General features: G+C 40.0%; 1 protein-coding gene across 6 annotated transcripts; it reads right to left on the bottom strand.

The window, feature by feature from the left end:
• Positions 1-361: 361 nt before the first annotated feature.
• Positions 362-15,632, bottom strand: NAA20 (N-alpha-acetyltransferase 20, NatB catalytic subunit). Of its 6 annotated transcripts, none has more exons than XM_045445453.1 (7): positions 15,496-15,608; positions 15,093-15,132; positions 10,298-10,381; positions 7,431-7,497; positions 6,599-6,734; positions 1,310-1,455; positions 362-874 (listed from the first exon to the last, which is right to left on the bottom strand). In XM_045445453.1, the coding sequence occupies exons 1-7, from the start codon at positions 15,546-15,548 to the stop codon at positions 789-791; spliced, it is 612 nt and encodes a 203-aa protein (XP_045301409.1). In that variant the 5' UTR covers positions 15,549-15,608; the 3' UTR covers positions 362-788. The 6 variants fall into 6 exon arrangements, with proteins under 6 accessions (XP_045301409.1, XP_045301410.1, XP_045301411.1 ...); XM_045445454.1 differs by lacking the exon at positions 10,298-10,381 and adding an exon at positions 10,797-10,821 and having other exon boundaries at positions 7,431-7,521; positions 15,496-15,604; XM_045445455.1 differs by lacking the exons at positions 10,298-10,381; positions 15,093-15,132 and adding an exon at positions 10,797-10,821 and having other exon boundaries at positions 7,431-7,521; positions 15,496-15,632.
• Positions 15,633-22,518: the final 6,886 nt, after the last annotated feature.

Here is a 22,518-nt window from a genome sequence, read left to right as displayed (position 1 = left end):
GAATTTACTATGCAATAAGAAGGATGCGTACGTACACTGGGCAGGGATTTTCACGTTTGCTTTTAAAAATATCCGACTTCAGCTCTGGTCATGATCTTGCAGTCCGTGAGTTTAAGCCCCATGTCAGGCTCTATGCTGACAGCTCAGAGCCTGGAGCCTGCTTCAGATTCTGTCTCTCCCTCTCTCTCTCCCCTCTCCTCCTCATGCTCTCTCTCAAAAATAAACATTAAAAAAATTTTTTTAATAAAATTTTTAAAAAATAAGGCTTTATATGGAACAAAAGAAACATCATATCCTAAATGATGGCCTTTCTCAATCCAGACTGAATTTTATAAATGACCAAGTTTCCAGAACACATTCATAGGGTCAACAATGCGTTTTATTATACATTTTAGATTTATACATTTCATATATGCTTTTAAAGCTTCAATTAACAGATAATACAAAATAAAAAATATGTATGCAGCAGTGGTTCTCAGGCACAGAAGTTAGGAGGAGACTGGAGCAAGTTTTTCCCCTTATATAGTGAATATTATGAACCAAAATACTAAAATGTTTCCATCTGACCTAGCTGCCTTTTTGACGGAATTTTATTACAGTGAACAGCTTTAATAGTTATGATATTGCTAACTGGAAACAATAAGACTCAAATTTATAACCTGTATTTTCTTGAAATCTGCAAGACCTAAATAATTACTTTTCTCCTAATAGCGCTCCGGGATCATCCAATGAAAACAATATTGTCCATAAAATATCTGGAGCATCAGCCTAAGAACCACTGCCCATGGTTATTCAATGTCTTCAGGCCTCACAGGATGAGGTAATGGTATGATGGATTTCTTCTCAGTGTCTCTGGAAAGTGCTTTCCTCATATCTGTTAGGAAGCAAAATTTAATGTAAATACCCAAATATCAAAATATATGAAATCTGAAGGGTATACATATGTAAAGTTCCCATAAAAGGTTTGTCCCCTAGACCCTGAGAGAAATGTATTTAAATGAGACTCTTAGTCACAAGTACTCAGCTCTTCAAACAAATGTTCTTTTGTGAGAATCTCAGTAAAATTAACATCCCTGTAACATAATAAAACAATTGATAGTAATTAATCATTGGTTAGTCAATGTAAGCTAACCAGTGATAGGTTCATAAAGGAGTTAAGGGAGATTTAAATATTAGATAATGCTCAAATTTAAAATATTAAGTCCAACAAATATTCTTTAACATTTACTAAAATAACTATTTCAGTCTGTAGAATGAATGTAAATGTTCTGGTGGCTTCTTGGGGATACTGCCACGGAAGGGAGCTCACCATAAGCATCCTCGTCAGGCTCCCCATTGCTGGCTGAATAGTACTCTATGACTGTCCTGTATACGCTGTAGCCCAGCTGCTTGTACATGTTGACTGCAACCTGGTTAGATACTCTTACAAAGAGATCAACAAAAAATCCACCCTTTCTTTAAAAAAAAAAAAAAAAAAAGGAAAATGTTAGAATGTGAGAAATTCTAGAAAATACTTATTTTTAAAAACAACACTTGTTTTTAGTTTGCTTTGACTACCATTCATAGAATGGTAGTATTAGAACCTTGCAGCTGATTACCTCATGCCAATTTTTACTTCTGAGGATTTATGACAATTATCTCGCAGTACAAAGAGGTAAGTTTCTTTTGCATACTAACATTTTAAAACCTAGATTTTCTTAAAAGACAAACTTAAAAAGCATTTTTAAGCCACAATTCTGTCTTAAATTACTGTGTATTTTATATCATAGTAATTGACATGCTCATTTTATCAACTAGCGATACAATACTTTTCACCCATACGTGCAAATTAAAGATATTGAACAACAAGCACCCATGTGGCCATGGCCCAAGTGTAAATACGGGACACTGGCAGCCATGAAGCCCTCAGTTTTCTCTGTCAGTGACAGCCACCTCCTTTACCCAGAGGTCCTGACTCTTGTGCTCGTTAGCTCCTTGGTTTTTGCTGTAAATTCACCACCTACTACAGCTTTTCCTATTTTGAACTTTTAGCCTTTGGTGATTTGCCTCTAAGTGGGAGTCAGCCTTGGTGTAGCTGGGATCTTATTTATCTTCCCTTTGTTTAGCATTCCATTGCATGGATGGATATATACTACAGGTTGCCCATTCCCCACAGATAATCCGGTTTTTACTATTACAAACTATGCTGCTGTATTTTTATTGTATGTCTCATGGTACAGTACAGTCTACAACTAGGGGTGTGGTCAGTGGCTCATGGGGGCGTCTTCAGTTGCTTTAGTTAATGCCCATTTCCCAGTCAGCTTATACTCCCAGAGGAGGGGAAGACTCCATTCCCACAGTACCAAGGCTTTGTTTATCAGACACTTTTATTTTTGAAAATCTCTTAAGTATCGTGGGGCAATTTTAATTGGCATTTCTCATTACTAATAAGGCTAACTGTATTTTTGTAGGCCATTTAGATTTCTCATTTCGTACTGTCCTTACTGGTCTTTCACACATTTTTTCTCTCCCCCCCCCCCCCGCCCCAAGCTGTAGTTCTCCATGTATTCTGAATAGTTGACATTGTATAAATGATTGCTGCAAAATTTTTCCCAATTTGTGGCCTGACTTGTTATTATATATCTTTTGATGAACAAAGTTCTTTCACTTCAATGAAGTTGCAATATGAACCTCCTTTACAGTTAGCCTTTTTATGGTTTAAGTTCTTTTTACCCTGAGGTCATGGATGAACTCTCCTCTATTATCTTAAAATGGGTGATAGTTTACTTTTCAAATCTAGGTTTTCAATAAATCTGGAATTGTGTATTGTAAGGTACTAGTAATCTGGGAAAATTTTTTCCCATGTGGCTATCTAATCGTGCCACCATCTTTACTGAAGTGTATCCCTTCGTTGCTGATCTTCAGTTGCCTCCTCTGAGGTATGTCAATCCATACATTCCTGCATCTGTCTGCCAGTTCTTTACACTAGTCTAAACTAGTACTCCAGCACTAACACACAGCTTACTCATTACATCTTGATACCTGGAAGGGCAAACCCGCCCATTTTGTTGCTCAAGCAATCTTGACTCCTTCCATTCCCCTGGTAAGTTTCAGAATCAACAAGTCCCACAAAAAGGACTTGAGATTTTGATTGCCGTTACATTGGCTCTGTGGATCAATACCAGTTTAGCCTTCCATGTTACTACAGGTGGTTATCTCTCCACTTAGGTCATCTTTACGGTCTCTTGGTAACGTGTTAGAAAGTTCAGAGACCTCTAACAGAGCTTTTGTTAAGATTCTTCCAAAGGGCTTAATGTATTGATGCCATTATAACTGGCATCTTTTCCTAAATTTTACTGTTTTTATAGAAATGATTGAATTTTATACTGACTATTCAACAACTTTAACTTTTATTCTAAACATTTATTTGTAGCTTCTTGTGGTTTTCTGTTTGTACAATATTAGATGTATAAAAATAAGAGTTTTGGTTTTTCTCAGTTCTCATATATTTTTCTTGCTTTACTGTGTTGCCTAGGATTTCCAGTAAATTACCAAAAAGGGGGTAACTATAGGCATCCTTGTCCCAAATTTCAAAGAGAAAGCATTCAATGCATCATTGCTAATATTTACTACAGGTTTTTGGTAGATACTCTTTTTTTAGGTTATGAAAGTTCTCCCCTTCTATACTAACAGTTTTTAATCAATTGGATTTTATCAAAGCATTTTCTGCATTTACTGAAATAACAAATGTTCTTAATTAATATGGTCCAACAGATTTTCACATGTTAAAAACAACCTTCCCCTGATATATCATCCTTTTTTATGAATTTGCTGAATCCATTTTGCTAAGATTTTTCTGGGATTTTTGCATCTATAATGAGTGATTTTTTTTCAAATTTTCCTTCCTCATATTTGTCAGGTTTTATTATCATGGTTATTCTAGTCTTAAAAAAAAAAAACAAACACTGAAGAACGTTCCTTCTTTGTGTAAAACTGAACTTATTTCTTAAATAGTTGGTAAAATTTACCAGCGAAGCCTAACATTCTGCAAAGATTTTTAGGTACTGATTGTAATCTGTTAAGGAAGGGGGTCTGCCTGCAACCTATTTTGGTAGACTTCTCAAACTAAGAACAGTTTTTAAAATTTTGAAAGAGTGTTTAATGCATACACATACACACACATGAGATATTAGCTGGCCTGTAAAGTCTAGGTATCTATCTGGCTCAGAAAAAGTGCTGACACTTACTCTATACCCTTAATTTCTAATCATTCTAGCAGAAAGCATGTTGCAAATTTCTCATTGTAGTAATGATTTGCTTTATATTCTTTCTCCTTGTATTTTTATCAATTTTCTCATTTTTACCTTGTCACCGTGTACATAAAATTAGTAATTATTACATCTTCCTGATACATGAAATCTTTTACCTGTTATCCAATGACCCTTTTTTTCTCCTTTAATTATTGAACTATGTGACTATCGTTAATTTAAGTACACCAACTGTCTTCTGGTTAGAATTTTACATGACAATTTAAAAAATTTCTTTCAATCTTCCTGTATGTTTAATTTTTACACATATTTCCTGTAAATAGAATATAGTTCTGACAGTCTTTGTCTTTTCAATTTTATTTGGTTTTACTGTTGTAAGACGACTTTAACATGAAGTTTTCCCTTAATAAATTTTAAATGTACATTTTTTACTATAGGTAAATGTTGTACAACAGATTACAGAGTTTATTCATCCTCTTTAGCTACAACTTTATGCTTACTGATTTTCCCCCTGCCCCCCAGTCTCTGACTACCACCATTCCACTCTTTGATTCTCTGAATTTACCTGTATTAAATATCTCATATAGGTGGAATCACACAGTACTTGTCTTTCTGTGACTGGCTTTACTTAGCATGTCTTCCTTTGTCTTTTAACTAGAGTAATTAGTCCATTTAGTGTTGTATTTACTGATTATATCTGGATTCATAGCTACCATCTTATTTCATGCTTTTTGTTTTACCACTTTAATCTCCTTTTTCTCTCCTTATGGACTGATTTTTCTCATTCCACTTTTTCTGTTTGGAAATTATAGTTTCTGTTTTAATGTATATATTTAAAAAGTACATGTATGTATGTATGTGTGTATGTAGCTAGGTACACACACATACACGCACAAATCTGAACTATTGCAAAGTAATGAAGATTTAGAACCTGGAAAAGAAGGGAGCTTGGTGGTTTTCTACTATGAGAGAGATTCTATCCCATAAATACATTAATCATATGCATAGAGTGGATAGCTAATTAGAACCCATTTCTTAACTCCTTGTCCACCATACAATAATGCCAAATACTTTAACGCCATTAACAAATGTGTGTAAACTAAAAATTTTCTCTTCTTCCTTGTTCAGTCCAGGGAGAATTCTTTAAATTCTTAAGGACTACAATTGACTTCTTTTTCAGCTAATGCCATCTCTTCCCTGAATGATCTCAAGTTTCTCTTGTGCCCAACTTGGCCCAGAGCATTTTCAGGCCATGGTTATTCCTTTAAAACTTCCCTTTATTAAGTCCATTAAGTGGAAAGCCTCAAGAGCCTTTCTCAGCAAATGTTCCCTTCCCTATATTTCCCTATATATTTCTAGGCATTAAGAGAAAAAAATAAATGGCAGCTTGACAACTGATTAAACTCGTATATACATCTTTTACCTCTTTTTTACAATGGGAGCTGGTAGGAGTCTTTTAATTACATTACTTTTATCTCACATAATGAAGGTGTTTCACATACACAACAGGTCTTTTTTTTAAAAAGCCCTAATGCTGGCAGTCCCCAAACTGTGCTCTAAGGTGGCCCAAACTCTTAGAGGTGCTGTAGGATATTTCAGATGTTTGGGGAAAACACAGACAAATCTTTCATGTTAGACACTGGCAAACTAAACTACTAGTTTGATATAACTCACAAATGCAGCATTACATGGTGTTACATTCCTTTTGGTGACAAAGTATCTTTATGAAGCCAGGTTTTAGCAGTTCCTATGATTAAAAGAACCCAATACAACCAGAAAATCAGTATGAAAGAAGAATGCAGGTGGTTGTGTCAAATCGGTTTCCAAGGTATGAGAAGTCCTTCAATGCTCAAAAGGCTATAGATAACCAGTTATTTAACAATGAAATAAAAATATTTTTTCTTTCAATTTGTTTATTTTTTTCCAAATAGCTACTAGGTTATCAGGCCATAAATACTTACTAAGCAGTTAGGACATAACTTGAAATTAAACTAGAGGATTTTTTTGGCCTTAGGGGCACCGTGGAAAAAAATAACTGAGACACCAAGGATGATGTTAACCGAATTCAGGAACATCTGCCACGTTCTGCCACTAAAAGAAATCTTGAGAGCTAGTCTTTGCACCAATTGCCAAGCATATAATAAGCCTATGGTAGGTCACTCACTTTGCCTGAATCTTCCTCAGTGGCAAAATAGGGACTGTACTACTACTATGAATATTTGACTACTAAAGACTGAAAATGAAAATTCTGTAAACTGTAAAGTACAATATTCAGCCTGAATGGAAAAAATCTTATAAATGTTCACTATGAGAAAAATAGTCAAACTATTAATTAAAAAGCAAGATCTCACCGTTCTGAAATCTCCTCTAATAACTCCATAAGTTTTGCAGCCAAACCAAGGCGTCGAAATTCTGGGGCAACAGAGAGAGCTGTGACATGTCCGTGCCATTCTTCCCTAGCTACAGAGCCTTCTGCTTTACCCATAACTGCCAACAAAAGATTGCATTCAGTAATTAAACACATGGATTTACACAAAAATACAGAATGACTGTTGGTACATTATTATTATAAAGGAAACTAATGACAAATTTTAGTTAAGTAACATTGAAAGTCATCTAGCTAATGGTTATTGGTGCTTTTATCTAAATCTCACTTATAATGCTGAATCTAGTTGTAGAATGAGAATTAGAAAAAGGTTTTTTTTCTTTAAAAAGAATAACACCAAAAACACAACTAACTGAACATACATTTTAAAAATATCTGCATTTCAGAATCAGAACATATATTTTTAAAATATCTACATTTTACGTAGGTGGGTAGGTTATGTATACACCAATAGATAATGCACAGCTCAAATTTTCACTAGTAACCCTACTAATTCAATGAAGATGCTACCATCCCTATATTATGTACCAAACAAACCATGTAGAAATGTAACATAAACATAGATCTAAAAAGCCTGAGACCATGTCTGTCTGGTTCAGTGCTGTATCCCCCTGGGGCCTACCTAGCACAATGCTTCAAACATAGAAGGCATCATCAAGCTGTCAAATGGTTGAAAAATAGAATTCTAGGCATCATGATTATACTTGCAATTCTGCAATCAATCTAAATCAGTTGAAACCTATACTAAAATCTCAACTGCCTATCCAAAATGTTGTAGTGGTTGGTATTATACTTACTATAACCCATTAACTCTCCACCAGGTGCCTCTGCAACAATGAAATACTCTGGCCAGTGGGCGAGGTACTGTAAATAAAAAGGAATCCCATACTAGAGTCTTGTTAAGGAGTGTGGAAAGTAATTGACAGTAAGAAGTACTCTTAATAAAAGGAGTGTTATGAAGAAAGTTTCCTTTAAAAAATATATTATTACTTTATCCCCAGTCCTATATATGTATAATTTTGATAACCATAACCATGTCAGTACATTAAATATTTAGGTTAGCACTAATAATTTATAACAAAATTGACTGAATATATAACTTCGAATGTGAATGGAGACAACACCATGTAATACGAAGCAGAGAACCTGGACTCCCAAGTTCTTCTGTGTCCATACAGATCACACTGTATCTAAATCTCTGCACAGCACTTACCATCACCTGGTATTTGTTACTATCTCTCTCCCTTTTGAATATGAATGTCATGTTCACTCCATCCCTGGTGCTTGGCACAAAGTAGATACTCAATACATTTACTTTTCCATAATTGCACTAGAAAATTAGGGATTAGTTCCTATTTTAGCTTCAGCTGTGTGACTGTGAAAATAACTTTAAAAGTTAATCACTTCTAGAGTCAACTTAACAGTTACCCTGTTGTGTTTCCCCTCCATTGACTCAAATTCTCATTTTCTGGTACTACAAATAAAAGCTGACCTAAGAGTGAATGCCTGAATAATTTGCTCATTATGTAACTCTTCAACCCTGGCATCCTTACTGATATGTGCTCATTCTTGTATTTCTTCTTAGTGTAAGCTTGCTGATGGAATTCTGAGGGGCACCACCAATCACATTTTTAAGTTCCCATAAAACCTGTTCAGCAATATATTCTTCAAACTTCTCTGAAGGACAGCTGTTATTTTCAGCACTCTTCAAACATAACCCTTAACACAGCAGGCCAGCCAGTCTTCTCACCATACAGCCACTGACTCACACCATAACTGCCTCTCCTGCTAGGGGAGGAGCCCAGATGCCGTTCATCAATCATGAAGACCTGGCAGATTATTTTCAAACATGGCTTCACCTGGATAATGGGACTTTTACTGTAAATTTTAAGCGTAACTAGACACATACCATGCAAGTTGATTCGCATCCTAATACTTTACCTTACTATACAGTGGAAGTTTTTCGGCCATTCAAAACAAATTTTTTTTTAAACACGGAGAGGGTCTTTATTTTTTTAAACTTATTTATTTGAGAGAAAGTGCATGCAGAGGAGGAGCAGAGAAAGTGGGAAAGAGAGAATCCCAAGCAGGCTCCGAACTGCATGGAGCATGATTCAGGGCTCAATCTCATGAACACTGAAATCATGACCTAAGCCGAAATCCAGAGTTGGACACTTACCTGACTGAGCCACCCAGGCACCTCTGGAGGGGTCTTTAAAAGGTCATAATTTTTGAAATACAAATGAAATTCTTGATATTTTTGCTTTTTCACTCAACTTTGTTTCTGATATGTAGCTTTGTTGTTGCCTATACCTATAGTTAATTGTTAATAGCTGTACAGTGCTGTATAGTGTATAAGTGCTGTATAGCACTCCGCTGTGTGAACAATTTAAATATCCTATCTCTTGAAAGAGACATCTGGGTTACTTTCAGTTTCTCAAAAAATCTTTTTAAATTCCTTCGTGAATATAGTATAATTCATTTAACCATTTCCTTATTGTTATGTATGAATGTTATTGCAAATTTTTAATATTATAATTCTGTAACACATAACTCAGGGGTTAACAAACATTTTCTATAAAGGGAGAGATAGTTAAATATTCAAGGCCGTGTGGACCATATGCTCTCTGTTGCATCTACTCAAACTGGACAGTCTCGACAAAGCTACAGACAGGTTGTAAATTATTTGGCATGGCTGTGTCCAATAAAATTTTATTTACAAAAATAAAAATAGGCAGTGGACCACATCTGGCCTATGCACCTAGTTTGTCAATTCCTGACATAATTGACTCTACTATTATTTTCAGCTTCCGGGAAATGGAATTACTGTGTATTAATTACACTGCCAAAGCACCTTCCAGAAAGACCGCAGCAAGCAGTTTATACTGTCACTAGCAATTTATGAAAATGTTGCTCTTACCCTCATCAGCACTGAGTTTTATCATTTCATTAAATCCTTGATAATTTGATAGATGAAACATGGCATTAGAGGCACCTGGGTGGCTCAGATGGTTGAGTGTCCGACTTAAGCTCAGGTCATGATATCACAGTTGGTGAGTTCCAGCCCCATGTGAGGCTTGCTGCTGTCAGCGCAAGGCCCACTCTTCAGATCCTCTGTCCCACCCCCCTCTCTGTGCCCCTTACCTGCTCATGCATGCTCGCGCGCGCTCTCTCTCTCTCTCTCAGAAATGAATAAACGTTACACAGAGGACTCAGGTTTAAACAACAAAATAAAACATGGCATCTCATTTTGGTTTTAATTTCCATGTCTTTTGACTGAACTGTGAGCCTGAACTGTGCCCTCTTTTGTTAAATTATCAGTCAATATTACCCTCCTACCCTGCAATGGATATGGAGTATAAGCTAGAAATCCAACTTTGTTTTAAGCCACTGAGAATGTGGGGTTGTCTGCTAATGAGACATAACCCAGAGCACCCCAACCTCACACATCTTTGCCCATTCTTCTATTGGGGAACATGGTAGATATTGCTAATTATTACCCCAGATCTTTTGTTTTAGTAACAAGCCCTAATGTAAAGCTGGGCTCATTCCCAGACTGTTACAGCTAGTAAGTGTGGCATGAAGCAAGTTCTAGTCAATGGGATACAGAAAGTCCTGTGTGGTACTTCCCAAAGGTACTCCTGAAAGGGAAGGTCTCTCTCACCTTCCCCTCTGTTGATCCTCCTGCCAGGAACATGGATGTGATGCCATTTGCTCTGGCAGCTGAGACAGGAATGCCAAGGCCACCCTGGGAGTGGTACAGTGGTTAAAATGCACAGCTGGGTCACCGGTGACTTCATGAAACCACCACAGACCACTCATCACCTCCAGACTTCATTCACATCAGAGAGTAATAACCCATCTTGCTGAAGTCACTGCTTTCTGTTGCATGGAGCCATACTTCCTACCCAGGGGCAAGGTAGGCAGTGTTGCTGCACTGCTGAAGATTTAGGAGGTCATTATACTAGCAGCTTGTCAGGCAGATTTAAGACAACTCTTGTTCCCAGTTTGGTTTTTTTTAAATGCTTTCACTATTGCTTATGTTTCCAGGACTACAAGTTTTAAAGTTTTTCTATACTCAAGCCTATTTTTTCCTTTGTTCCTCCATGTTCCTTACTCCTAATAAGCCTTCATTTAACTTTTTTTTTTTTAAAAAAGGATACAGTTTCTGTAAGTGGATCCAAGTTACTAAAAGAAACAAAAGAAATGTCAATAGTAAGCAGTGTTGACAAAACCAGTTTAAATAAGACACTGAAACTGAAAACATGCACAAGGAACACAAAACATGCCAAATCCACAACTTTAAAACCAAATTTAGGGGCAAGGAGGATGGTGTAAGCTACCTAATGGCCAAACTGAGCCATCACAGCCACTATAAAGATACCTATACGTTTTCATTTAACTGTTTCTTCCTTTACAAATTACTTTCTATTTAATACATCTGATCGAAACCTTCCATTTTCTAATGACAATAAATCATTAATGGAACTGGAGCCCAACCAGACATGTAAATCACAAACAGAAGGTAAAACCAGCTCCTGCAGCATCTGGCAGGGGTCCCTCCAGCCAATCTCTAGGCCTTCCCTGACAACTCCTTTCTCCTTTATTCCGTCCACTCAGTGTGGGCCTCTCACCACTAGGTGTTTGCTCCCCTCTCTTCTACATTCTCACCTCCTCTTCCCACCACCCCATCCCTAAACTTTTGGAGGGAGACTCCTGGATCTGACTCTGGTGCGCTCAGCACTTGTTTCTCTAGCGTATCAGATCACAACAGTCCCAAATCAGCAGTTCTTACAATGTACCTATGGTCTGTCTACAAAGAGCTCTGCCCCTCACTTTCCTATTCAGTTAATGGAACCACTACTTTGCCAGACTCAAAACCAGCCACCTGAAAATCTACCTCTTGTATACCCAGTCAGATTCTTTCTTGGGACCCTTACCAATGCACTTCTCTAGGCCAGCAGTTCTCAAGCTTTTCGGTTTCAGCACCAATTTACACTCAAAAACTAATAAGGACCCCCAAAGAACTTCTGTTTATGTGGATTATATCTATGGATATTTAAATTTTTAATATTCATTTTAAAATAATAAATCAATTACATGTTAATAAAACCTTTTTTTTTTTTTTTTTTTTTTTAACTGAAAAGTCATCCTACTTTCAAGAACAAAATTTAGGGGCACCTGAGTGGCTCAGTCGGTTAAGCATCCGACTTCGGCTCAGGTCATGATCTTGGGGTTCGTGAATTTGAGCCTCAGGTGTGCTGTGCCCACTCTGTGCTGACAGCTGGGAGCCTGAAACAAGCCTGCTACCGGACTGTGTGTCTCCCTCTGTCTCCACCCCTCCCCCGCTCATGCTCTGTCTCTCAAAAATAAACACTTAAAAAAAATTTTTTTTAAGTACAAAATTTAGCGACAAGAGTGGCATGGTTTTAACAATTTTACAGATCTTCTTAATGTCTAGCTTAAGAGAAGGCAGATGGATTCTCACATTTGTGTCTGTATTGCTTGGTACTGCAAGTCACACAACTGGAAACTCCACTGTGCACTTGTGAGACAATGAAAAAGGCAAAAAACCCATCTTAGTGTTATCCCGAAAATCACTTTGACCCTGCAGAAGCTTGAAAAGCCCCAGCCACAGCTGATCACTGCTCCATACAGTGTGGGAATACACTCTCCCACACCTCTCAACGACTACTTTATAAGCCTCTCATCTTGCCTCAACTCTCCAAGGCCACCCCTTTCCAATCTCGGCTGCTTCCTGTTTCACACAGAGAATACACAACAGCAGGCAGAAAGCTTCACCAAGATCCCACCACCAAACCCACCCACCTGTACCTCAAGCGTCTGTGCCCCTCTCTACTCGCTCTCCTGTGACCATGCCTGGACTGCTGGTGAGCAGATCCACCCCCTCAGTGCCCAGATTCCTGCTCCCACAGTTCTCCTCTCCTGGGATAATCGTACACACACACTGCACATTTAGCCATCAGCAGCTCTTTACATGGCTCCTCACTCCCTCCACTTGAAATGCTCTCCTTGCTCAGCTTCTCAGACCCACTACTGGCTTTTTCTCCCAACTCACCGGGCCACCAGGTCTCCTTCAACACTTGACACCTAAGGCACCGTCCTGGAGCCTCTTTTTTCCTATCCACAGTCATTCCACCACTGATGTCACCTATCCTCTCAGTTTTTGTTTTCTGTTTTAACATTTATTTATTTAAGTCATCCCTACACCCAGCGTGGGGCTTGAACTCACAACCCCGACATCAAGAGTCACACGCTCTTCTGACTGGGCCAGTCAGGCGCCCCTAACCTCCTGGTTTTAATACCATCTACATAATGTTGCCTCCCTCCACCCAAATTTCTATGTTTAGCCCAAACTTCCCCACCTGGGTATCTCAATGAACTTCGCAGAGGAGCCCAACTCCTAGGAGAGCCTCTCCAAGATCTAGCCCTGTGACTCTGACCTCATGCTCCCACTCTCACTCTGTTCCAGCCACCCTGGCTGCCTCCTCCAGTCAGAAACAGGTACCTATGCACTTACCAATCCCTCTGCCTGGAAGTTCTCCTGCCCCCAATATCCACCGGACTCACTCCCTCATCTCCCTAGGTCTTTCTGCAGTGACACCTACCCTAAACACTTACCTAAAGCTGAATCCCCACTCACTCCCTATTTCCCTTCCCTGTTTTCATGTTTTTCTTTGGACTGAATAATAAGTGCTACAGTCGTACTTCCCTCCCCACCCCCTCCAAAATGTAAATTCCATAAAGGTAACATTTTTTTGCTTTGTTCATTGCTGTGTCTCTAGCACTGATGCACAGTAGGCATGAAGATATCCATCCAAAAATGAGTAAAACACCTGTTGAGTTAACCGCAGTGCTTCTACATCCACGGCATCTTCACTTCCTACTGCAGCACCCTCATCCGGTGATTCTCAGTGTTCTCTATGAAAGTGCCCTAATCAAAGTGTGAAGTTGGAGGACATGGGAAGAGGAGTTCCCAATGGCATATTCTGAAGGGGCCTTAACAAGCTAGACCATTCTTTGACATCTAAAGTTTTATTGTAAGTGTTTGTGCTTATTTTCTTTCTTCTATATTCATTTTCATATAAAATTAGGGCTAAGCCTCCCCAGATCTACAGTTAAAACAAGGTTTTGCCCTGTACACTCTTGAAGCTTCAAGGCGCCTTGCCCCTCCCCCCAACGGCACCTCCCAGACCCAAACCTCTGCCAAGTCATCATCTCTGGGCCCTTGCCAGGACATCCTAAGTGGCTCACCTGCCTGGTATACCTCCTCTAATCAATCGCCTCACATTCCACACAGCTCTGTGGTGAAGAGCTAGGGCTCCAGAGCACTGGCCCTTAAACAGCCGACGATTTGCATTTTCCAAGGGTTCCCTGGTGGTTGGGGACCACTCTGAAAGAACCACTGTTCTACAGCCAATCTCCTGGATTAGATTCCCTGCTTCACCCACTCCCACTACAGGGCTCTATCACCTGGGGCAACTGACTTGAACTCTCAGTACCTTAGTTGACTCATACAAAAAATGGGGATACTGAGAGCATCTTCTTCAGAGAACTGTGAGGATTACATGGGTTATTACAAGTGCCAGCACCCATCAGGCACAGCGGGAGCTCAACACAACTCACCTGAGTTACACTGCTTTGTGGGAGAGGCTCATTAGAAAATTCTTCCCAACAAACAAGTCTGAACCCTCCAGCGAAGGAGCAAAAATCCAGTTTCACCAGTTCCTCTGGCCGCTCAGAGAAACCCCCTACCACAGTCACACTTGTCTCTCAGTTGTCTGGCCACACTCTAGGTTTTCTCACCTTCACACCTGCTTCCTTCTCCAGAACTTCCTCATCACTGCCAACATTTTATCCATCCTTCAAGGCTCACTCCCTCTTTGAAAGATTTCTAGCCAACTCCTCTCAACTTCTTGCCATTCTCTTGACACTTGAATCTGACCCACCCAGCTGTCTTGAAAGTGGATCTAGGATTGGTTGGTAGGTAGGTGGTGGGTGGATGGACAGATAGATATATGAGATATATGAGAACAAAACGCTTAACTGTAGAATCCAGCAGATGTGTCTTTAGATGTTCAGGGTAAAATTCTGTCGACGTTTTAAATGTTCAGAAACTTCCACAATAAAATCTTTTCTTAAAAAAAAAAAAAAAAATGTGCCTGCAAGTCACAGGTCCTGCCTTAACACGGACTAAAAGAAAGTACACACAGCGGGTCTCCACCAGCATGTGCCCTATGCCCCGACTCGTCACAACACAAAGTTTTCCAGGCTGGATGCGCCGCTTTGGTAACAAAACGCACAAAAACCAACCCGGACCAAGAAAGGAACGGCGGCGGTCGGTGCCACCATCACAAGGTTTCACTCGGGTACTGATTAACCATCACCAGGTGGGCTGCACAACGTCCGTATTCCCAAAAAAACACTTAGCTGTTGACCTCGCAACGACCTCCGCGGCGGGCGCCTCGGTGCTGTCCGCTGCACAGAAGACGAAGCCGAGTCAGCTGGCCGGACGTTGGCTGCAGGCGGCAGAACCAGAGCTGGGCTCCGGCCGCTCCCCCACCTCCTACCACTCGCGCGGGCGCCTCGGGACAGCCATCGCGACAGGACGCCCGCGCACTGCCCTGGCCCCAACGAGCACGCAAGGATGCAGGATGAAGTCTCAGCACCTCAGCCAAGGTCAGCGGGGAGCTCCGCACGTCCGTCCCCGCCCCGGCTCTGACTCCGCGGCCCCTAGGGAGGCGCCAATGGCGGCCGGCGGGGGTGGCTCCCGCGGGCCGCGGGCCCCGGCCCGGGAAAGGGGATGCAGCCACCAGCGTCAGCCCCGGGGGGCTCACTCACATGTTGTTGAAGCGGAACAGGTCATCGCACGTGAAAGCCCGGAGCGTGGTCATCGCGCCGCCGCCGCCGCCGAGGCCGGCTTGCCGCGAGCCCCGCCCGCCCTGCCGGTAGTCGCTTTGCGCGGGTCACCGCGGGGCGGGGCAGGGAATTGCTTCCGGGCCACGAGTTGCTTGGCAACCAAGGTGGCAACACCGCTCCCTCTGGCGGCCGGCGTCTGGAATTGCAGTGTCATTCTTGTAAAGTCGCCGGGTTCTCACCTTTCGGAACCTCAAAACTACTCTGCGGGAGTGACTGAAAGAAATAGGTAGTGTGAACTCCTAGGAAGGAAGCGAAAAGCTGACCGGGGCTAGGAAGCCACCACTGAAAAGCGGGGTTCAGGACCACTTGGGTGCCCGGTAATAAATGAGAAAGGAAGTGGAGCCAAATGGGAGAATTCATGCATGTTTCAGCGCTGCCTGTCCCAGTGATGTGTAATCTCAAATCTTCTACTACCACGTTTAGGAACATAAAGAGAAAGGTGAAATGAGTTGTAATAGTAGATGTTATTTTACCCAGCATATAAAAAATATTATCATTTTACATGTAATTAATTAAAAAATTATTAATGGAATGTTTTACTTTTTTGTTGTTGTTGGACTAAGTCTTTGAAATCTGGTGTGTATTTTACATTTGCAGTATATTTCAATCTGGGAGCTGAACTGAAATCGGAAATACTTGTTCTGTGTTTAGATTTCATCAAATGTATACATAAAATGTATGGTTAAAAAGCAGATTCTCATACTCAATCTGTGCCAATCATACTAAGTTTTCAAATAACCTAAAGGAATAATCAATTTTCAAATTTAAATTTACGTTAAAGTTAAACGAAGTTAAACATTTCATTCTTCAGTAGCATAAGCTACATTTCTAGCACTCAGTAGCCTCATAGGTAGTGGCTGCCACCATATTGGATAGTACAGGTCCAAAGGCTAAGAAATGTCCTGCCTACTTATGGAGGTTCTCACCCCTCTCTCCTTTGTTAAGCAATTACTGAGTTGGTCTTGAGGGACATATTGCAGAGGTCAAACTAACCCATACCACTCCTCAATAAGTCTGAATTCCTAGGTCTTCACATCTAACTGCCCTGGAGCCCAAGGCTCCACAGGGATGCTCAGCAGCCCGCTGCCCAGACTTGTGGGCCAGGCACGGAAGGAGGAGAGCAGATGGCTGAGGAAGTAGGTAAGCCCATAAGAATGATCTCCCAGGGCACGTGGGTGGCTCAGTCCATTGAGTATCAGACTCTTGGTTTCCACTCAGGTCATGATGTTACCATTCTTTGGGCTCCATGCTGACAGCACAGAGCCTGCTTGGGATTCTCTCTCTCTGCCCTTACCCCATTCACACTCTCTCTCAAAATAAACAAATAAACTTAAAAAAAAAAAAGAAAAAGAAAGGTTTCTTTCCCTAGGTCCAAGCTTATCTCCAGGCATTGTTTCCAAAAACCTCAACAATACAGGTGAGTGTAAACACACATGCAATAGTTCCTGGAGCATGGAAACTCATATCCACAGGTTCTATAAATGCACTAGGAGGGCAGAATATGAGCTCATGATCTCAGCTACTGCCTGCCAGGCATTTAAACGGGGCCATATTTTAGAGGCAATTTCCTATCAGGAAAACCTAATGCACCATTTTAAATGACTGTTAAAGGATCATTTTTAGGAAAGGTAAAATTTGATTTTCAAATAAATGTAAGATGAGCACATGACAAAGATTTTAATTCACTAATTAATGAAAGAAACAGTAAGTTGTTACAACCACTTCAAAGGAGAATTTAAAGTGCACAAGGCAATCAGGAAGATGTTAAACTGGTTGATACCCACAGAGTGGTAGTCTACTGCATCTTCTGGACACACATAGTGCACTTCTGTTTCTGTGGACTAGAGTCATTGTCTTTACTATCAGTTTTCTGCAGCTTACAGAGTTAACCTTGGAAGGGTATACCAAACAACTAGTCATCTTGTATGTGTGTGTGTGTGTGTGTGTGTGTGTGTGTGTGTGTGTGTGATTTAACACTGCATTGAAACTAAAGAGATGACAGACTACTGTAGAAATATGGGTACTTAAAGGTTTCCTTTAAAGCTTAAGACTTTGTAAACATCGTTACTTCATTGTTTTCTGGTGTTTAAAGCTTCTGGGGGAAAAGAGTAGGCCAGCATGATTTTTGTTTTCCCTTTTGTGGGTGACTTAGTTTATGTTGGAGTGTCATTAGTCATAACACTTCCAGAAATAAAACATTCTTTTTTTTTAAAATATTCTTATTTATTTTTGAGACAGAACAGAGCATGAGCAGGGGAGGGGCAGAGAGAGAGGGAGACACAGAATTTGAAGCAGGCTCCAGGCTCTGATCTGTCAGCACAGAGCCCAACATGCAGCTCGAACTCACGGACTGTGAGATCATGACCTGAGCTGAAGTCAGACGCTTAACCAACTGAACCACCCAGGCGCCCCCAGAAATAAAACATTCTTAACGGCACATACATTTTAAACCTAGTGAATCTCTGTAGCGCATGTCCTAATGCATTTCAGCAGTTTAAACGCTGAAATTTACAACCACCACCAAAAAAATCAAAGCTGGATCACTCCCACATAGCCAGTGGGAATGTAAAATGGTGCAGCCTCTCTGGAAAACAGTTTGGTGATTTCTTTAAAACCTAAATATGCAACTACTATTTAACCTGGCAATTGCACTCCTGGGTATTTATCCCAGAGAGATGAAAACTCATATTCACAAAAAAACCTGTATACAATTGTTGAAGCCAGAGTCAAAATTCTGTGTGCTGTGTGATTCCATTTATGTGACATTCTGGAAAAGGCAGAATTATAGAAACAGAAAACAGATCAGTGGTTGCCAGGGGCTGGGGTTGGGGGAGCAGAAGGGAATTATGGGAGAGTTTCATGGGATTGATCATTACTGAGTGTTTCTGTCAAAATTCATAGAACATACACTAAAGAGAGTGAAAATTTACTGTATGTAAGTTATATCTTAATAAACATGACTTTAAAAAAATAAAATCAATAGTTCTTACATTATTGTCCCCACCATTTCAATAAAAAGCATGAACTACTTTAAACCCTATCAAGTCTTATAGTTCTGGGGGGCTTCTAGGACATGCTGTTATTGATTTCTGTTTCAATTTTATTTTTAACATGCAGGAAAAACACTGTTTCTCCCCACATTAAAGATGACTCATAGACCTTTTTATTTATTATTTTACATTGTGTAATTCCTTTTACTGCTTAGTTAGAAAAAAAAACTACAAGCTTTTACCACATTTTATCACAAAACATTTTCCTGCTCATTGAAACAAAACACCATGTGCTCTTCTGTAAACAGTGCTGACCCAGGTTCACATCCACCATGGCAGAATTCCACATTTAAACAAGCAAACGGCTTGGTGTTTCATCTGTTGTTGTTCCGTTTCTTTTCCTTCAGATCATGTAAAAAGGACAAAAAGCACAGTACATATATATATTTTGACAAATCCTAGGCAATGTGCTTGACAATAAAGGCACTTGGGTGGGTGGTTGCCTTCAGATAACAAATTTATTTTTTATAAAATAATAACTGAGCAGGGTAGATGCATTGACTCTGACCATCAGTGTAATTATGTTCGGTTTTGCTAAGCAAGTTTTACGGGTGCGCTCACTGTTCGTACTAAGAGGTGACTGCAGGGTTCCATTTAAGCAAGGGACACCACATACATCTACTCCTTACCAATACCTCACTAAAAGAAGAATTAAAAAATTTTTTTTCAAGATATACATCCATAAGAACAAAGAGAATGAAGGAAGAGACAACAGCCAGCGAGAACTGGCAACAAAATTATGGATGCTAATAAACTAATTTAGCAGATAGAATAAAGCCAAAAGGTCAGTGACTGCAGGAGGAAAGGCCAAGAGGCAAGGCAATTAATTCATGGGGCAGAATCTGGGGAAGCTTGGGGAAATAGACAAGTCAGGTATGAGAAAGGGAGAAGATGAGACCCTTTCTCCCTGGAGAGGCACAAGAAGTTGTGTGCCTGAGTTCAGAACACAAGCATGAAGTGTGAGGGTAAGACATCCTACTGACAGTGAGGATTATTTGAAAGCTGGCATCCTGAATAATGACCCCCTGCAAACCCTTTGCCTGCTTTTCCCCCCAAATGCTGGGAGCTAAATTGACCCCAGTTGGACATTAGGGAATTTTTTTTTGTGGGGAAACTGCCTGACCCAGGAGAAAAGTCCCAAAGATATTCACGTTTTCTCAGTCCTCTGACAAAAGGGACAGACTGCCACATAGGTACTCTAGGCCACCAATTCACAAGTTCTGCCCCATATACATGATTTCCAACAAGCTTTGTGGTGCTTTATATTTAATTATGAGTAGCTAAAAATCACTGAGCATTTGAAGAGAGCCTCTAACCCAAAAGACAGAGATCAAAACAATCAAACAAAAATAGAACTGGATGAACAGAAAAACACTAAACCAGATCATCTTATAATATCCACAGAGAGGTACGAAGATACTGCATCCACAGAAAGAAAGAACAAATTGTTATAAAAATTACATCCCGAGACAAAAAAAAATTCTGGGAAATTGCAAATATGTTATAAATAAAAAATCAATAAGTGAAGCAATGCCCCCAAGTGTAAGAAATATAGACAAAGAGACAGTAAGGATCAAAGGTAAAGAAAAAGAGAGAGAGAGAGAGAGAGGCAGCTCAATCTAATAGGTCCAATATCCAAATAATAGGAATTCAAGAAAGTGAAAAAGAAAATGGAGAGGAAGAAATGGTCATTTTAAAAATATAAGAAATGTCTTCAGAATTTAAAAATATGAATTTCCAGAGTGAAAGAGACCATGGAGTCTCTTCCAATTGATTAAAAAAAAACCCACAGCAAGGCACATCACTGACAATTCCAAACAGTATGGATAAAGATACAATTCTAAAAGTTTCTAAAAAGATCTGGAAAATGTAAGGAAGCTGTATTAGTTCACTTTCGCTAATCAGTGAACCACTCAAACTTAGTGACTTAAAAATAATGTGTGGGTTGGTTGGGTAATTGTTCAGGTCTGAACTGGATGCATGGCCTTAGACTGCCTCACTCACATGTCTGAGACTTGCTGGAATGGTGATCTCTTGTCTTCCAGAAAACCAGTCTGTATTTGTTCACAAGGGTGATGAGAGGACTCTCAGCAGCAAGACAGGGCTAGCCCAATGCACTTTTCAAACATTTACTTGCCTCGTGTTTTTGACCAAGGTAGGTCATATGGCTGGGCCCTTGGTCAAAGTGGAAAGAGATTATCCAATGTTATAGATAAAGTGAAATACGATTCTTTGGGGGCCATTATGTCAACTATGTAAGATACACACAAGGTATACGTTGATAGAAGCAAGGATTAGAAATCAAATGGTATCAGACTTCTCAACGGCATCTCTGAAAGCCAGAAGTCAAATGAAGGAAAATGATTTCTAACCTGCAAAATTCTAAGAGACCATTTCTAACATAGAATTCTCTATCCAGCCAAACTATCAAGCACCAGTAAGGATAGAAAAGTCAGAAGAATATGTAAGGCCTCAAATATTTCACCTGTAATTCTTCCTAATGGTGTGCTTCAAGAAGACAAAGAGGTAAGTGAAGAAACTAAGCAAAAAAAGGTGGCGGGCACACAGGCTATAGGAAATAGGATATTTAACTCTGTAGAATGGTAAGGAGAATTCCCAGGATGACATTTCACCTCAAATATTTCACCTTCAATTCTTCTGATCCTTTCCCTCGGCAATCGGCTGGCAAGGCCAAGGGAGCCCACTCTCTTCCATTTTGAACACTTCACTCCTTGGTCACCAAAAACACTTAAATATATCTTCCACGTTTTTCAAAATTGATGAGCAAAATGGCCCTCTGATGAATGCATCCTCAGGGAAGAAAATGTCTTTAAAAGAATGTTGTCTGTCCTTTCAGATAATAAAAAAGCTCATGAACTTCCTACATCATGTGCAGTGTGACTAATTAATTCTCCAGACTACACGATGATGTCTGCGTGCACACACACACACACACACACACACACGTCTGTGAGCAGCTGGCCCAGACAGAAAGAAACCTTTCCAGTTTTTGTTCATTCTCACACAGTAAGAGGTAAAAGAAGACAACACCCAACAAAACGAGCCAAACCCACCTCATTTCCAGGCTTTCCCCACACCCTTCAGGTCTCCTCTCTTTCCTACAGAAGCAAGAACATAACATAAAACCTTGAGGTAAATCCTTATTTCCCGATACCTGTATTTTAAACCTTCTGTGATAATGCAGGTGGTTTTAAGTGAGGTTATCCACCCCCCTTTTTTTAAGTAAGCCTCGCAGCCATTTTCTTCTCCTTTCTCCAGTCTTATAACACCAGCACACCTACATTTGTGTAACTGTGTTGGCTGCACAAATGCCATTACCCCACATATGTCTGAAACTGATACCTCTCAATCAAAGTGCAACAGATAATCTGCAGATTCTGCCAAAACGCAGGCTCTGATTCAGCAGGTCTGGGAGGGGCTCAAGATTCACACCAAGGAGATGTAACTCTTGGCCTGGGGACTGTATTTTGCAGCCGAATGTCCAACTATCTGTGTAATGAGATTTTGCAGTTTTCCAGGTATCATGCTGGTAAAAAACCAACCTTTCCAATGTCCTAGCAAGTTCACATATATATTTACTTTTGATTGGTTAAAGAGTCTTTGTCACTTTATTGCTCTTGGCAGGTTTTCATCTTTCTGTTCAGGGTAGATGCATGTCTACTGACCGCAAAGGTGAAAGCAAGTGAGGAAGATAAAATTAACTCAGAGTGCAATCTGATAAATGAGTCCATTTTCTCATAATCTGTAGAACTGGCAAGACATGAGAATTGTGGCCAGCAGAGATAAAGAAGATCACATCAAACACCTTTTTCTTTTGGGTAAAGCATCATGCTTTTCAGCGCAATCCTGTTAAATAATTATGCATGCTTCTATA

This window comes from Leopardus geoffroyi, chromosome A3 (assembly GCF_018350155.1).
Source record: "Leopardus geoffroyi isolate Oge1 chromosome A3, O.geoffroyi_Oge1_pat1.0, whole genome shotgun sequence".
Lineage (NCBI taxonomy): Eukaryota > Metazoa > Chordata > Mammalia > Carnivora > Felidae > Leopardus > Leopardus geoffroyi.
The sequence above is the reverse complement of the archived record's forward strand: the minus strand, read 5'-3'. Positions and strand labels throughout refer to the sequence as shown.

Bases quoted from the DNA above. Each gene is read 5' to 3' on its own strand.
- NAA20 (XM_045445453.1), bottom strand. From the start codon at position 15,548: ATGACCACGCTCCGGGCTTTCACGTGCGATGACCTGTTCCGCTTCAAC. The intron at 10,382-15,092 runs GTCAACAGCTAA...TACCACTCCCAG, and splicing joins GCCGCGGAGGTCGTTGCGAG to GGTGGCCTTGGCATTCCTGT. The intron at 7,498-10,297 runs GTGAGAGAGACC...TTTTATTTACAG, and splicing joins GAGGATCAACAGAGGGGAAG to TACCTCGCCCACTGGCCAGA.